The 17588-nt window shown below is 45.6% G+C and overlaps 1 protein-coding gene across 2 annotated transcripts in view; it reads right to left on the bottom strand.

The window, feature by feature from the left end:
- FAM234B (family with sequence similarity 234 member B) overlaps nucleotides 1–17588 on the bottom strand; it is a 414455-nt gene that overhangs the window by 22204 nt on the left and 374663 nt on the right. For both annotated transcript variants that reach the window (XM_078641116.1, XM_078641119.1), the window contains exons 11-12: nucleotides 12403–12514; nucleotides 4943–5172 (exon numbers count right to left, since the gene is read on the bottom strand). In XM_078641116.1, the coding sequence (XP_078497242.1) occupies nucleotides 4943–5172; nucleotides 12403–12514 (342 nt within the window). The remainder of the gene's footprint in view (nucleotides 1–4942; nucleotides 5173–12402; nucleotides 12515–17588) is intronic.

A 17588-nucleotide genomic window follows, 5' to 3' on the forward strand; every position in this document is an offset into this window, starting at 1 on the left:
AGCATGGAAGGGGTTAAGCAGAGTCCAGAGACTGTACAAGTCAGTCACAACCAGTACCAGTCAGCAGAAAATGGGGCTGCCAAGGGCACAGGATGACTTTGCAACACACATTCATTGTGTTCAGGAGCCATGCTGATAAATTCAAGGACGCTGGATCCGGATGAAGTATCTTGTTGAAGTTCATTGAGCATAAAGTTGGAATTGGCTTCAGGTGAATATGTGGCTTCTTTGAGAGCAGGATCAGTTCAGCATATCAATACTGCCTGAACGATTTCAGAATTATCCTGCATGGTTCTTGCTTCATTTTGTTGAGAGTTCGCTGGATTATTGGGATCGGGGGAAAAGTACAAGCAAAGATCCCCGATCATCTTATTGAAAATGCATTGCTCCACACTCCCGGTTGTGTATCCCAACTTGCATAAAACCGGCATTTTTGATTTCAATAAGTTGCAAACAGATCCACCTTTGGTTCGCCCTAAATCTGGAGGACATTGTTCAGGGCATCTTGCTTGAGCTCCCACTTGAGCAGCTGTTCCTGGTACTACTTAAAGATGCTTGCTATAACTTTCTTTATTTCAGGAATGGGCTCCGCTTTCAATTGCACCCGATTTTTTTTGTGCCCTCTTCTAAATCTTCTGAGCTTCTTGAGACAGCGGCTGAGGTCTTGTGCCTCCTTGCTTGTTGATGTAAAGCATAGTGGTGGTACTGTCCATGCATATTAGCAAAGCCGCTCCCTTGATTCTGGGGAGGAAGGCCTACAGACTCAATGCAACTGCCTTGAGCTCCAACAGACTTATGTGAAGATTTGTGGTGTGGAGCCCATTTCCCATTGATTTGTAAATCCTGAAGGTGTGCACCCATCCCTCTAGGGAGGCATCGGTCATCACCACAAAATCAGCTATTTGAGGCAGGAAGGTCAATCCTATGGAAAGGTGGATGTTTTGAGTACACCAAGGAAGAGTCCTTCATGGTTGGAGGAATTTGGATAATGTCCTCGAAAGAGTCATGAGTCTGTAGCCATTGTATTTCCAACTCCTACTGCAGTGGTCACAATTTTAGCTGGCAACGTGGTACTAGAGGAATACATGATGACATCATGCCAGAAGGGATTTGAATAGGCAAACTGAAATGGACTTTCTTTGAATCGACCTTTCCGCTAATAGCCTTAGCCTGGTTTGTCTGTCTTCTGTGAGATATGCTTCGCCCCTGAGTGGTGTTTAAAATGGCTCCCAAAAACTGTATTGGTCTTTGATGGATAAAGTGATGATTTTGTGGGTTTAGAATTATGCCTGGGTTCCTGAATAGAGTTAGACAGACCGTTGTCCCGTTGATCGCTTCCTGGCATGCAGGGGCTTTTATCAACCGATTGTGGAGGTATGAAAATATTTGATAATCTTTATGCATTAAGTGACCTGCCACTGGAGCGAGACATTTTGTGAAAATGCAGGGAGCGGATTTGAATTCTTATGGGAGGACTTTGAACTGATAATGAATTCAGGCTACTCTGAAACTTAAGAATTGTCAATAATTTGGGTGAATGAGAAAATATGCATCTTGAAGGTCGAGGGTCGTCATGTAGGAATAAAACCTCTTTCCCTTCTGATTGTGTGGTAATCTTTCTATCGCACCCTTGTTGAGCATGGTAAATAATTCCCTTTGAAGATGAACAGGGGATGACCCTGTCGGAGGCGTATGAGGTGGTCTCTTTGTAAATTCCATGTATGGCCATAGGAGACTTGATCTAAATCCATTTGCTATTGTGATTAACTTCCAATGAGACATTTTGTTATTTGGCCCCCAACTGCTTAATGTACATACTTGTGAGAAACCAACAAGGTCACTGCTTCCTACTTTTGTCTCTATCCTGTGCAGCTTGGTTCCCCTTTGCAGTTTGCTTGCTGTAAGCCACTGATAGTTGCTGTCTGTACTGTTGTTGAGGGTACTGCGGTCTGTAGTTTTGCTGAAAGGGCTGGTACTGTTGTGATAGAAAAGATTGGTATTCTCCTCTATTTAAAAAAATAAACTGCCTTTTGCCCCACAAAAAAAGCATTCTCCTCATCTGTAGTGAACCAAGCGATTTTGCAGTGTCTGTTTTTATGGATTGTGCACCTCATCAATGTGTCTTTCAAATAATGCCTCTCCTTTGGAAGGCACGTCTAGAATTTTACTCTGGACATGGGGTCTGAAGGAAGCAGCTTTAAGCTATTCCTGCCTGCAAACAACAGCAGCACCTGCCAATGAATGAAAGCATGTGGAGGCGAGAGCCATAGCACAATAAATTTCTGAAGATGCTGGTTCGCCTTCTTGTAGAATCTTTCTTGCCTCTGATCTTCTATCCTCTGGTAACCGATCTATGTAAGGAGCAACATTAGACCATATCTGCTCGTCGTATCACCAGAGAATTGGCCCCTCTAATTGTTATAGCTTACATTGAGGAAAAAACAATATTATCAAGATCCTCTCAATCCAGTGGCGCTGATAAAGTCGTAGAGGGGTTCTTAAGCGGTGCTGAGCTGCTTGCGTTATGATATAATCTCGTTTAAGATGTCCTATCAATCAGGATTGTGAATTTTCTGGCACCTTATATTTTGTTTCCAACATGAGTAGGACAGCTGGATTCATCATAATTTTCACACCCATCTCCCAGATATAGTTCACAACTGGGATAGCTCTAACAGATTTTCTAGCCAGCAATTTAAAATCACAAAGAAAGCAACCTGACATTAGAACTCAAATCATTTTGCGGGTTGCTCCATAAGAGTATGGAAACTCTCACTATCATCAAGATGCAAATCCACCGGATGACGAAATGGAGATGAAGAAGCCAGTGGCAGGTAATCATCCCATTCATTAGATGCACTGTGGTCTTCTGGTATTTCACCCTCTTCTCTGTACTCATCTGAGGATACCACATAATCCGCAGGTGGAACCGCAATTCTTTAAGCCGGCATTTGTTTTGGTGTATGCACTGCTAGTAAATTATGAAGTGTGGGGGGAATAGGAGGTTGAATTTGAGGAGACTAAATTGCTTGTGGTGGTAATGTAGTCCGAGAGGGCTCTGAAATGTTTTATAAATGGCCTGAAGCATGCATTGCAAGTAGTGAACCAAAGCTCCTGGTACTTGTGCCATCTCCTCCTGGGGCTCATGATGTTCATAGGGTTGGTAATGCGCCGTATATTAAGTAAACTTATCCATAAATTGTGCCCCTGTGGAATAATAATATTCCTCACTCTCCTCTTGATATTTGACATGTAGCTCTGAAGGACTAGGTGCTGTTCTGAAAGGACCATCATTGTCTGAATCCTTCACATCTAACAAAAGAGTTGGTGAAAGAGGTGAAACTTTTACTCGAAGATGTGTGATCAGGCATTAGTGAAACTAATGGAGAATTAAATGATTCTCTTGTCCACGATGGCCATGGACAACATTACCTCTTTCACTATCGACATAGTTGTTGATGGTTTTCTCGTCGATGACAGCCTCGCAAGTGAGATCATAGGTGCAGTGACCAAAGATGATGGTATTATCACCATTGGCGATGTCTTTGTTATCAGACTTCGTTGACATTATTGTCGTCGTTGGCGGGGCTGCCTTCGTCGACTGTTTCGTCAATGTTTTTTTTCTCTCCAGTGGAATTTTCCTTCGACGGCAGTCGGAAGGGCTTTTTAAACTGTAACAATGGAGAAGGTGTCATTGGCTCTGATTTTGCTATTTTTGAGAAGACATCTTCTTTGGAATGCTTATGCAAGTGCTCACAAGACCAAACATACTCCTCAGATGATCCATGATGACTCTTTTTGTGAGCTTTTTTAGGTGGTACACAAGGTGGTTCACACGACATATGTCCCTCAGACCTCTCTCCTACTCTTTTACTTTACTTAGAAGAATAATCCTCAGATAGAGGAGCGTCCCTGGTCTTGAGGTTTTGAAGCCAAAACAACAGCCTCCCTTCTGTATCCTCTATAGTTTTTTAAAGAAAAAGTACTGAAACTTGCAACAGTTCTACCAGGATTGGAAAATACCTTTTCTGCTTGAGTCTGACATTTGAGCTAGTGAGTTTTGAATATCAGATTAAATCAATTTGAGAAATAACATTGTATATCTATTTTCTGACAAACAATCCTGAATAACTGAGCAAGGCTAAGGAAAACTCTCTTCCCGCCACGTGCGCTGGAAAATCTGAGGGAGTGAAGCCTCTGTGGGAAGTGCTCTAGAGGATGCTCTTGCTTGACTGGCTGGAGTTTGGTTCTTTAGTAGTGATGGAGATAAATTCATGAAGTAAATATTGTTTAGCCCTTCTTGGCTATGAATGATCTATAATGCTTTTAAATATACTGTGGGACTTCCACTTTGACGACAGGGAAAGATTGAAGCATATGAATTTATGAAAGATTCAATACTGGAGACTACATAATAATCATAAATGCAACTTCCCAGTGCTAAGTATTATACACGTAGTCTACAAGAGAAAATTTGAAAATCCGGCAAGACAAACATATCCATTCCTACCCTCCAATGCCTGCCACTAAGAATATCTGTGACCCTCTGTCTATTAAACCCCCATCCCCACAAAGTTTGGAAGGACAGCGTCTCGTGAAAAGGTCAGACACTAGGCTCCATCCCACACATCCTAATCTGCAGGTTCTAAAAACTGGTCTTTCTTTCCATCACTCTTAAAACAGTTCACCATAATAAACCTTACACCAAATTACGCCTCAAAGGAAACAAAAGTCTCGCTCGCTCCCCTTCCTACTCGCTACTTATTTCCCTTGTCATTTACCCACAACAAACATAATATTTGTCACAGTAGAGGTCAAGGGTACATTGACTGCAGTGTGAGGTGATGGTCCTGATTCATACCTAAGCTGATTGAGTGCCACTTCCTCATCTAACATAGCAAGGACATATATACAGGGCTACTCCAAGTAATGGCACACTCACCTTCTGCTGTTGGCTCACAAATTTCAGTCTTGACAGGATTCTTCTCACTTCCACCGGCTTGATTTTCAGTGGTACTGCTCCAAGGGACACCACATTGCTGTTTGCCATGGCCCATCGCAGGCCCAGCTTGCTGACCGCCAAAGGTCTATAGGAGTCCCTGGAGTTCCCTTGTGCAGAGTCTGCGGTGACTGTGATATAGAAGGCATCCTTCTGAGGGTCACTGACTCCAACTAGTTGCAGAAAACAAGAAAGTCGAACAATGTTACTTTGATGACGAGATTGCAATAATATGAAAGGTTAAAAAAGGAACTACACCCATTTACAACAAACAGAAATTAAACAATGGCAGATCTTTTCACTACAAAGCTAAAATATCCAGAAACAAAGCCATTATCTGTGGGTTTGTGTCTAATAAAAATAAAGAGGAGCCCTCTCGTACCTAAAGGCTACTGAAGAAAAGAGCTTCATAGATTGTTAATGAATACACTGTTATTTTAATGTGCATTCCTTTTATATTGAGCAAGTAGATATTGAAAACTTGAGAGGGGATCTGCATGTGTTCTTCCTCTGTCTGCAGACTTCTGGATACCTATCAAGGTGTTCTACATAGGACAGTTGGGCACCATATTGTGGTTGCTATGTGCCTAAGAAGACAGGGTAGCTGGGTGGCATGAATGGTGCAGACAGGAGGAAGCAGGCTATGAAATTAATGCAAACGTTATTTACCTTTGGTAACCCTGTTTCTGGTAGTGACTACTTAGTGGCGGACACCTGACCTTTTGAATATTCCCCAGGCATCATACCGGATCCGGAAACTTTTCAGCAACACCTCTGCGTGCCGGTAAGTGGTTGTTCTGCTCTGGAAATGACGTGTGGAGCATTTATATATGCGCAACTCCCATCTGCTGACATCAGTTGCTTTCAAGATTGTCCATGCCCCCAGAAGCAGAGCCCCAAAAGCAAATTGAAGTGACCAGTGTGCAGATTCCTCGACTTGGGGTCTTATCAATGGATAGAGTTGAATCAAAGAAAGGGGAGGATCGGAGGGTCAGTAAGCAATGTGCGGCTAGAGCCTCTACTAGAACGAGCATTACTGAAGGTAAGAAAGTTGTTCTTCTGATAGAGACTTCTAGCTGTAGATGCCTCACCTTTGGAATAGATAGCAAATCTTTCTCTTTGGAGGCAGGTCTGTGAATGGATTCAAACAACACAGTCCTGCAGGACCAAGCTGGCAAAATACCCCAGTCAGCAGACCTCATAGTCCAGATAATAGTGCTTTGTGAACTTATGGAGGGACACCCACTAGTCACCTGGCAAATGTCTAGAACATGGATTCCGCATACCAATGCAGTGAAAGCAGCTTTGGACCTGGTAGAACAAGCATGCAGTTCTTTCGGATGCTACTTTTTGGCTAATGCATACTAGATCTTAATACAGAGCACAGTTCAGCGTGAGATGGTTCTCTTCGGCACTGCTTTCCTTTTTTTGCGCAAGAGAACCCCACAAAGAGCTGAACGTCCACCCGGTGTTCTTTGGTATGATCTATGTAAAAGCTCTCTTGGGGTCCAAGGGATGGAATTTCTTCTCCTCCTTGGAGGGGTGAGGTGGAGCACAGAATGCTGTGGGGTGATTGTTTGTCCAACATGGAGAGGCTTCACAACAATGGTAAGAAAGGTGCTCACATTCGTAGAACCAGTTTGTCTGGGAAGGAGGTGGTGTATGGCAGGTTGGCCATGAAACCTTGGAGCTCAATTACCTGCAGTGTCAATATAATGGCGATGTGGACCACTGCCTTGGGGGTGACAAGCAGCCTGGGGCAGCTATGAAGTGGATTGAAGGGAGTGCACATCAGGAACGTAAGTACCAAGTTAAAGTCCCACAATGGCATGACAAAGGGAGAGGGTGGAAAGAGATGTTATGTTATAACCCTTTTAAAAATCGCATAAAAACTGGAAATTTGATCCGGCAACTGCAAAAATGGGAAAGGTACCCTTAAACAGCGCTCAGAGGAAAGCCATGGTTGGCTAGGGTCAAAAACAACAAAACACCAGATAGCTGAGCCTAAGAGGGTCTTATCTGTTGAGTGCCGCACCAAACCACAAATGTATCCCAACAACAGGTGTATAACGTTTTAGCTGAGGGATTCCAGGCTGCTAAGATGACAGCAAACATCTCTCAGTGGCGACAGTTGAACACTTTCAATCATCCTCCAATCTCCAAGCATGAAGATGGAGACTGCAAAGGCTTGGTGCGGTACCAGGTCCTGCAGCTGCGACAGCAGATCCTCCTGGAGGGGCAGCCTGACCTTAAGATAGACGCTCAAGCCCAGGAGTTCTGGATACCATGCTCTCTATACCCAATCCAGAGCTACTATGATTATTTTGGCCCGATTGGTCCTTATATTCTAAAGAACGTGGGGTAGGATTGGTATTGGAGGAAAGGCATAAAGGAGTCCTGAGTTCCACTTGAGGTGGAATGCGTCTCCAAGCAACATAAGCCTTGGAAATTCCAACACACAAAAGTGCAGACATTGTGAGTTCCCAGCAGTGGTAAAGAAATTGAGCCAAAGTTCTCCTCATTTGTGGGAGAGACCTTGCGCAACCTCTGGATGAAGTTGCCACTCAAGATCCATTAGGCATGACAGCTGAGTTTGCACGCCCTGGCATTCACAGAGCCTGCCAGGTGGTTCATCACTAGGAAGATCCCTTGAGAGTCGAATCATTTCTAGAGGCGCAAACCCTCCAGGCACAGGGTCACTGCCCCCCCCCCCCACTCTGTTTTTTGCTGTACCACATGTCATAGATTTTTCCGCAGGTCTAAAATAGGTCCAAGGCCTCCGACCTTCTTGCACACTAGATAGAAGTGGAATAACAACCACATCCTACTTCTGGCACAACACCCTCTCAACAGCACCTTTGGCCAAAACGGCTTTACCGCCATGCAGCAAACTGGAGCGATGGTCCTCCATCAGTCGCTGGGGAGATGATGGAAGGAGCAGCGGTGAAGAGAGGAAGCATAATACATATCCCGTACGCACGATCTGCAGGGCACACCTGTATGATGTTACAGCTTGCCAACCCAGCAAGAATCATTGGATCCTGTCTCCAACTGGAAGGCTATGCTCAACCCTAAGGGCACGATAAACTGGGTTCACAGGTGGGGCTGCAGCAGGGGTACAGGACTGGATGGCCCATTGACCGTGGCCACGGCGGCACCATGGCCTGATTGTCAAACTGCTGGGTTCTTTGCCAAGGCTGGATAGGCTGGCAGTACTGGACAGCTCTAACAAATCTGTGAAAGGAGCTGTAAGGTTAGTGCTGTTGGCGAGACAGAGCTGATGAGTCCAGAGAGAGTACAGTAGCTCAGCTCTCTTTAAATCACTAATGTGGAATCACCTGGTCCCCTAACAGGTGAGTCCCTTCGAAGGGCATGTCCATAACGGAGAACTGGACATCGCCCTAGAACCCAGTTGATCATGCATGGCTGCAAATTGAGTCACTGGTGTCATAGGCTTACCAAATGGAGTCAGTGGTGCCAAGCCACAACGGACTGTCAACTTGGCTACATCACGCAAGTACAGGTCGGAGATCTTCAGGGACAATAGGGAGGACTTGAGCCACAGAATCCCAAAAGGCATGGGAATAGTGTCCCAGGAGGCAGCTGGCATTGACTGATTGGAGAGCCAGCCTGGTGGAAGAAAATATATTGCTTCCCAAATGTTTACACCAGTTTAGACTCCCTATGGGGGGGGGGGTAGTAGCAAGTGTTAGGGATAGATCTGCTCATGAACACCTGCACCACTAAACTTTCAGCTGAAGGGTGATGAGAGAAAAATGAAAGGTCAGCCGGGCAGGGTGATGGCATCTCACAATTTGTCTGTACACTGGGGAGCCAGAGCAAGCTTTGGCCCAAGCCCCAGATATCTGTTAGTGCCTCATTAAATGGAGTAAGGGACTCAGAGGACGTCTGCTCCAGCTGGAGCACTTCCGCCAATAAATTAGTTTTGACCTTTATGGTGGGGAGCTGGTGGTCAAGGACTTAGGCCTCTCTATGCATTACCATGGCAAAGGAAGCAAATTAATTGATGGCTGGTCCAGGGGTTGAGAAAGGCCCATTTCAGGGGAGGTAGCGAGACCACTAGCTTCCAGCAAGTCATCATACCAGCTGTCACCTTAATAGGCATGAGATGAGTGAACTCATCTCCCACGTTTTCATTGTCTGAGTCCGTGCTGAAAAGGGAGTGTAGGGTGTGTGTTCTCACTTGTGGAGGCGTTCGATCATGTGGGGAAAGTGGCGCCTCAACTATCGTCAGGCGCTGCTTTGGTCAAGGTTGGACTGGCCCAGACTTGAAGTCGGAGAGTCCTGTGGGTATCTCCTCATCTGTCATTAATGGGTTCAGTACTGGTGTTGAAATCCCAGGGACGAGTGTGGACCTTGGTGCCGGAGGTAGGGCCTAGATCGGAGTCGGAGGCATTACGACTGGTGCCAAGGGTGAACCTGTTGGTGATAATCCAGAGTGGAAGGTCTCTCAGCTCCTTGGGGTCCGCAGACATGCTAGAGGGAAACACAGATTGTGCTGGAGCCAGTTGTAGGATCAGCTCCGAAGTCGATACTCCGGGAGCGAGATCGACATCCATGGTGCTGCCCCTGTGCCTGCTCAAGAGAAACCGAGTGGCGAAATGGGCAGAGTCCTGCTTGGATTTCTTGTGTTTCTATTTGGGCTTACGAAATTATATGGATTGCGATGAAGACTGTCCTCTTGAGCGGTTTTGACAACTCCGAGAACAGGAATGGGACCAGGACAGAATCTCAGAAGGAGACTCAGCTAGGTCTTGCTGAGGAGTCTTTTTATGCTTGGCAATGTTAAGCTTCTTCTCGCAGTCCCAGATGGGCTTTGGGTTTATTGACTTGCAGTCACAGTAGGCCTTGGAGTCGTGACTCAACCCCAGGCACCACAAGCACACAAGATAGGGATCTGTCACAGGCATTTGTTTGCATCAGTCCCTAACAGGGCTTAAAACCAATGGTTTTTGGGGGTGACAAACCCTTGCATAGTGAAAGAAATTTGGACAAAAAGCTTATGGGGTCTCTGAGAGATGAGAGAGAGCTCCTGATCTGTATCTGGTGGCGTGTAAAGAAAGGAACCAATGTCAGCGTGCAGGAATGATGCCTATTGATATTCTCGGCATAATTTTTCTGGAGCTGAATGGCAGTACAGAGCTGCATAGCAACACCTACTGAGGTGCAGAGATACTGCTGAAAAGTTTTTGAATCCTGTCTGATGCCTGGTAAATAATCAAAAGGTGAGGAAACTGCATCTCGAAGTTTTCATCAGAAGTGAAGAACATGCAGATTGTTTTGCGATTCTGGGCATGATCATACATGTCACCTCACTCTTGAGGGAAGGATTTCACGCTCTTTTCAAACATAGCCATCAATCAAAAAGCAACTTGCTTTCACAGGATTCAATACAGTTTCCCTATTTCAAACCTGCACCACCCCTCTAAAATTATGTGAGTTTATATGATCTGCCTATTTAATGTATGGAGTAGATATCTGTCATGAAGGGGGGACGGGGAGAGAAGACAGAGGAGCAAGTGTGTCAGTGAGAAAGAGAATCCTAGGCAAATTCTTGCTTCTAAGTCAAGAAAGTCTCAGAAAAGAGAAAGAGAGGGCTGAGGGACATATGTCTCGTGAAAAGACAAATGAGGTCTCAATTCAAATGTTCAGTACAGAGATCAGATGCATTATTACATACTGGAGTTAGAGTCCAAATCAGAGTGTCTGGCCAGGGTACGGACAAATCTCAGTGTTGTCCTGCGGCCAATTTCTAACAATTTAACTAAGAGCAGTAGTTGTTACTTTATGTCTAGTTGAATGTGCTCTGGGTCTGCTTGGAAGTGGGCTGTTGGCATACTGACAGTACCGTGAAAATATCCATTCAGCTAGCTTCTGCTGGAGAGGACAGGCAGAGTAGGAAAAAACATAGAAGCTAATTTGATTGGTTCATGTGAATATCTTAAATAAGCTCCTGGATGGTGATTAACTGACCACTTTACTTTTACAGACTACTCTGTAGGGTTCATGAGAACACAGGGTTTGTATTTCAGTAGCTCTCAAGACGCCATTGTGTTTGTGGCGAATTTGAATCTGAAACTCTTGAGACAAGTGCTTCCATTATTACAAGAACAGGATAGGACAGCAAGAGCAGCTTTTGGGAGAAAACTAGACTAATGTGGGTACAACATGAGACATTAAAGAAAGTACGAGAGATAAACAACTTGGAAGTTAGGGGAGTGGTTAATACACACAAGAGAGAATGTATTACACCAATCCTTTGGAGACTGCACTGATTGGTGGTGGAAGCAAGAGTGAAGTTGGAAACGTTTAATTCAGTACACAAGATGATTTATGGTACCACCTCCAAACAATAATGCTATCTGGCTAAACAATAAAGGTCGAGTTCCAAAAACATTTGGCTAGCACCTATCATCAAAAGAGTCTAGGCTGATGGAGGATCTGTTCCTTCACAGACATGCACTATGTGAAACAGGTTGCCCAAGAACTAAGAATGAACAGTTGTCATTCTGAAAGAACAAAAGCCTTCTTTATTGTTGGATAATGTAAAATGGATAACAATCCAACCACACCCCAGAGTGCTTTGATATGCCCTACAAGATGGGAGTACTTTATGAATAAACAGAAGCTTGCAGTGACAAATATCTTGACACCAAACACAGTGAAACAAATAAAGCTTCATCGTCTAGTCTGTTCTTCCTTTAACATGCTCTTTTGGCATCAAACACATTTAATTTCTTTTATTATGTTTCCCACTCTTTATTGTTATCCCTCCTACTTTTGATTTTCTTCCCCATGTTGTGCATTGTACCATGAGTTCAGCAAATGCAATTTTTTCCAACAGTAAATTGTTCCATTTTGTGCAGTGAAAAGAGGAAATTCCATACCATGAAACCATAACATCAGCTTTCCCCACCGGTTCTCTGACTTTTTTGCACAATGCTTAATGACTGAAGGGTGTAAGGGGTGCATATTGAAGAGCACAGGTATGGAGATTATATGTGCACCAGACATCCCATCCGGGGCAGGACAAAGTTAATGCAGTTGAACTATGGCAACTAATGATGCACAAGAGAATCGCAGAAAAAAATCCCTGGTTCCAGTCTGGCGTCTAAAGGTATTCACAAGGTGAGGATTCTGGAGTTTGAATTAAAAATCTGTAAACGGTCAAATTGTACATAATTGAAGATACATTGCTACTCGTGGGGACATGAATTAACAATAATCAGAAGGGCACCAAAGAACCAGTGCTGAACCATATTATATATTATTCTGGTAAGAAAGCCCAGGCTGTTCAGTTACATTATGAATTTCTCCAGGGTTTTCAAATATGGGAGCATCTGTCATTGGATTACTTTTTCTCACTCCCTGGACATACTCACCAGCTGTTGTGGTCACTGCTGCTGTAGTATTCAAAAGGTTCAAAAGCACGGAAGGATAGTTGGGATGCAGAAGATAAAGATTATTGGAAGGCCGCTCATCAGTTCCTGAAAACTAAGGAAAATACTGCAGGTGAGTATGATACTTTTAATGAATGTCAAGGAGATTTGATCGTGGGTTCCTCCTCTTCCCTAAGGTCTCAATACATGAATATGAGACATGGAGGAGACAACCACATCCAGTATACAGTACAAAAGCCTACCTATTCACTGCACAAGAGTAATACAGGTGTGCACTTGGTAGAGGATAATGTCTGGGACTTTGTGACTGTATCTGCACCTGTTCAACTCTACAATAAAAACAGTAGCAAACTGTGCCCTCAAACATATCCAATATTTTCTATTTACTTTTCTCAGTCATTCACGACACCAGCATTGTATAAAGGACCAGACACATTCAGTATGAGACCGTTGTGACCAACACTAATATATAGCAGCATGCATCAGCTGGTTAAATGGAAGTCCCATCCTAAGGCAAAAAGACAAAGCATGGCCATGCTTAACCTATAGCCATTTCATTAATACTCCTACATATTTGTATTGCGTAGAACATGGTTATTTAATTGTGGCTAATCCATGGCATTTCTCACTCTTCGTAGGCATTTGCGCACATTTAAAATAAACAGCCTGTAGGAGTTCACTGCCAGTACTCATAGTTGGGGTTACAAATTAATTGAAACATTTAAGAAACACTTTTACGATTTTATTTAAAAAAATGTTTGGCCAATGGCTTCTCCAGTTAAAACAGAAAAATTGTATTTACCCTGTACGCATCTGTTCATTGCATGTAGTGCTGTAGATTCACATACTCCTGCCATCTAGTGTTGGGATCGGATATTTGCAGGTTTTTTATTTTCAAAAAAATCTTTTGAGTCACAGGATACACTGCAACTCCTCCCTCTATGGACAATGTACACTGGCACAGACTCCATGTTAGATGGTTTTCCTCACAGTAGGTGAGTGTATGTATGGATTGGCGAGTGAAGGTAGCATGATGACCATGTGTATTGTGAGTGTAAGAAAGTAAGTGACAAGAGGAGAGATCTGCAGCAGAGAACGGTCCGGGGAGGTGAGTGGGACGCTTACAGCAAAATAATATTTTCCGTTCATGGCATGTGTGGCAGTAAATACCCATGCTGTGCACAGACCTTAAAGCAGTACCCTCTATAAGCAGTAGCTGTCCTCTGGATGATGCAGATGTTGAACAAAGTTCTTAGCATTGTCTGGCAAACAATAGCTTTTTTAAAGTTCTAGGATATCCACACAATAATGTTTAGTGAATATGTGGCAGGTTGACCAGGTGGCCGATTTGATTAGGTCAGCTAGCAGCATATTGCCCAAAAAGGCCATGGTTGTGCCTTTTCTGCAATTAGAGGCCTTCACCAACAGAAGATCCTCCCAGTGACCCTTAGCTTGTAACCACTGCACTGAAAGGCACTCATGCAAAAGGTGCATGTGGAGGGGGACTATGGTGATGCAAGAAGCCATCATAATTAGGAGATTAATTATTGGTCTGCCTGGTAGTGGACGTTTGGGCTGGAAAAAAACAGCGGCTGCTGAAATGCAAACACCTTCTGCTGGTTGGGGAAGGCTTTGCCTGTAGAACAAGTTACTTACCTTCGGTAACGAGACAGTAGTATTTATAGATTCCCTACCGTAGAATTACCCCCAGGCGTCAGACTAAATCCGGAGAAACTTTTTTGTAGCAATACCCCTGCGCGTCAGTAGGTGGTGTCGGTCGACTCCACGTTCGTTATCAGTCTCGCTGTGATGACGTTGCGGTGTCTACTTAGACGCCGCCCCTGCGCGCTGACGTCAGTACTGACACGACTTTCCACGCCAAAAGCGCAGAGCCATGCAAGACACCGACTACTGGTGCACAAAACTAAGGCCCTGTTAGGGAATCCCTATCCCTAGAAGTTAGTTCGCAGAACGTGGAGGATAGGTGGGGCGTTAAGGAATCGACTACTAATGTCTCTTACAGAAACATTGTTACCGAAGGTAAGTAACTTGTTCATCTGAAAGAGAACGTAGTTATAGATCCCTTACCTTAGAATAGATATCACAGCAATACCAACCCCGGAGGTGGATCTGAGAACTAAGTTCACACCAGGAAGTCCTGGAGAACAGAACGGCCGAAAAAAAGTTTCTCCGGACTTGGCTGTGCAGGCAGTAATGCTTAGTAAATGTGTGCAGGGATGCCCACGTGGCTGCCTGGCAGATGTCAACCAGTGGAACTGCACGTCCCAAAGCAGTAGTAGCTGCCATCGCGCTAGTAGAGTGGGCAGGCAGTCCTAGTGGAGGTTCCTTTTTAGCCAAAGAATAACATATCTTAATGCATAGGACAACCCATTGAGAGATGGTACGTTTGTGCACTGCCCAACCTTTCTGGGTGCCCACATAACCCACGACGAGTTGATCGTCCACCCGGAAGCCTTTAGTGCGGGTCAAGGTAGAAAGAGAGCGCACGTTTTTGGTCCAGAAGGTAGAGTCTCTCCTCCTCTTTGGAAGGGTGCAGAGGCGGGAAGAAGGTGAGCAATGTGATGGTCTGCCCTATGTGGAAAGAGGTAACCACTTTGGGCAGAAAAGAGGGCCTTGTATGGAGGACTACTTTGTCCGGATGGACAGCAATAAAGGGAGGTCTGGAAGATAAGGCTTGGAGCTCACTCACCCTGCGAGCAGAGGTGATGGCAAGCAAGGAAGTAGTCTTCAAAGTAAGGAGACGAAGAGGACAATTATGTGATGGCTCAAAGGGAGCACAGATAAGATAAGTGAGGCCAAGATTCAAGTCCCACTGGGGCATTACGAAAGAAGAAGGAGGGAAGAGATGAGTAATGGCCTTCAGAAATCTGTTACGAAATAAGGGACTTGAAAATAGAAGGCTGATCCGGAAGGCGAAGCAAGGCTGAAATGGCCGAAAGATAGCTTTTAAGAGTGCCCACAGCAGAGCCCTGCTGGGCCAAAAAAGAATGAAGAGGAGAACCTCTGTAAGAGAGGCAGAAAGGTGATCCACAGCCGTTGCTGTGCCCCATGCCAAAAAGTTGTTCCATCTACAGGCGTACACCATTTTAGTGGAGGGACACCTGGCTGCCAAGATGACATTACAGACTTCGGGAGGAAGGTCGAAAGCTGTCGACTGTCGCCGCTCAATCTCCACGCAAGAAGGTGGAGACTGGACAGGTTCGAGTGAAGGACCGTCCGCTGCTGCTGCAACAGAAGATCCGCCCGAAGAGACAGTCTGATCGGAGGATCGATGGCCATGCTCAAGAGCTCGGGTTACCAGACTCTTCGTGCCCAGTCCGGAGCCACAAGAATTACTTGGGCCCGGTCGAGCTTGATCTTCTTCAACACGCTGGGTAGAAGTGGTACAGGCGGAAAGGCATACAGGAGGTCGCAATTCCACGCGCGACGGAAGGAGTCGCCGAGTGAGTGCCGCTTTGGAAACTTCAACGCGCAGAACTGCGGACATTGTGCTCTCTTTTTCTCTTCGGTGGCGAATATATCTAAACCAGGCTCTACCCACTGCTGAAAGAGACCTTGCACCACCTCCGAATGAAGACGCCATTCGTGATCCATCATGCACGAGCGGCTGAGCTCGTCATCCCTGGTGTTCAGGAACCAATGTGTTACCATGCAGAACAGCAGCATTTTGTTAGAACTAATGTTGTTGCAGATTCCATCAGAGATCATAAGTGATGACAAAGGCCTACTGTTATGCGAACATGTAAACCACCAGGGATATGCCCTGATGTTCCAGCCATGTCCAATGGCGAAGAGCCTCTTGACATACGGGTCCACGACCCCACTCCGCCATGTTTGTTGCAGTACCACATGGCGGTGGTGTGGTCCGTGAACACCTCCACTACTCTTCCTTTGACAGAGGGAAGGAATGGCTTCAGTGCAAGATGAATAGCCTGAAGCTCCAGAAAGTTAATTTGGAGCCCAGACTCCACCGGAGACCAGAGGCCTCTGATCTCCGCCTCCCCCATGTGGCCGCGCCATCCCAGAAGTGATGCATACATCACTACTGTGAACTCTGGTTGGGGAAGGGAGAGGGATCTGCCGCTGACCCAATCCTGGTTCGTGAGCCACCACTGCAACTGATCTGCAGTCCTCTCCAAGATCTGGAAAACATCGGAAAGATTCCCCTGATGCTGAGCCCACTAGAACTTCAGGTCCCACTGCAGAGCCCGCATATGCCATCTAGCATTATCCACCAGCAGAATGCAGGAGGCCATAAGGCCCAGCAGCCTCAGGGTCATTCTCACCGAAATCCGGGATAAAGGCTGAAACATTGGTATCATAGCCCGAATATTCCAGACTCGCTGCTCGGGAGGATAGACACCAAACTGGGCTGTGTCCAGAACCGCTCCAATGAAAAGGAGGTTCTGAAAGGGAATCAGATGCGACTTCGGCTCGTTGATAGTGAACCAAACGAATGCAAGAGGTCCACCGTAGTCTTGAGGTGGGAGACGACAGCCTGGGGCGAGCCAGCCTTTAACAGCCAATCATCGAGGTAGGGGAAGACTAGAACCCCTGATCTGTGCAGATGAGCTGCGACCACCACCATCACTTTCGTGAACACCCGGGGGCGCTGGTAAGGCCAAAGGGGAGCAGGCTAAACTGAAAATGCTTGTGGCCTACCCTGAAACTAATGTAAAGCCGTTGGGCAGGCAAGATGGGGATGTGAAAGTAAGCATCCTGCAAGTCCAACACTACCATATAGTCTCCAGGGTCAAGGGCAGAAAAGACCGTTGCCAAGGTTAACATCTTGAACTTCTCCTTCCAGGGGAAGCGGTTGACGTCCCTCAGGTCTAAGATAGGACACAGGCCTTTGCCCTTCCTGGGTACCAAGAAGTAGTGGGAATAGCAACCACGACCTACTTCTGGCACAGGGACACGTTCGATAGCTCCCTCAGCCAAGAGAGCTGTAACTTCCTGGCGGAGAAGGGCCAAATGATCCTCCGACATATGATGGAGTGTAGGTGGCATGGAGGGAGGGGTAGTCTCAAAGGGGAGGGAGTAGCCCTTTCGTACTATGTGCAAAGCCTACCTGTCTGACGTGATGTATGCCAGTGCGGGAGGTGCCGCCAACTGCCAACTGGTGTCCCTGAAAGGTCGGACAAGGA

Source organism: Lissotriton helveticus, chromosome 1_1 (genome assembly GCF_964261635.1).
Source record: "Lissotriton helveticus chromosome 1_1, aLisHel1.1, whole genome shotgun sequence".
NCBI lineage: Eukaryota > Metazoa > Chordata > Amphibia > Caudata > Salamandridae > Lissotriton > Lissotriton helveticus.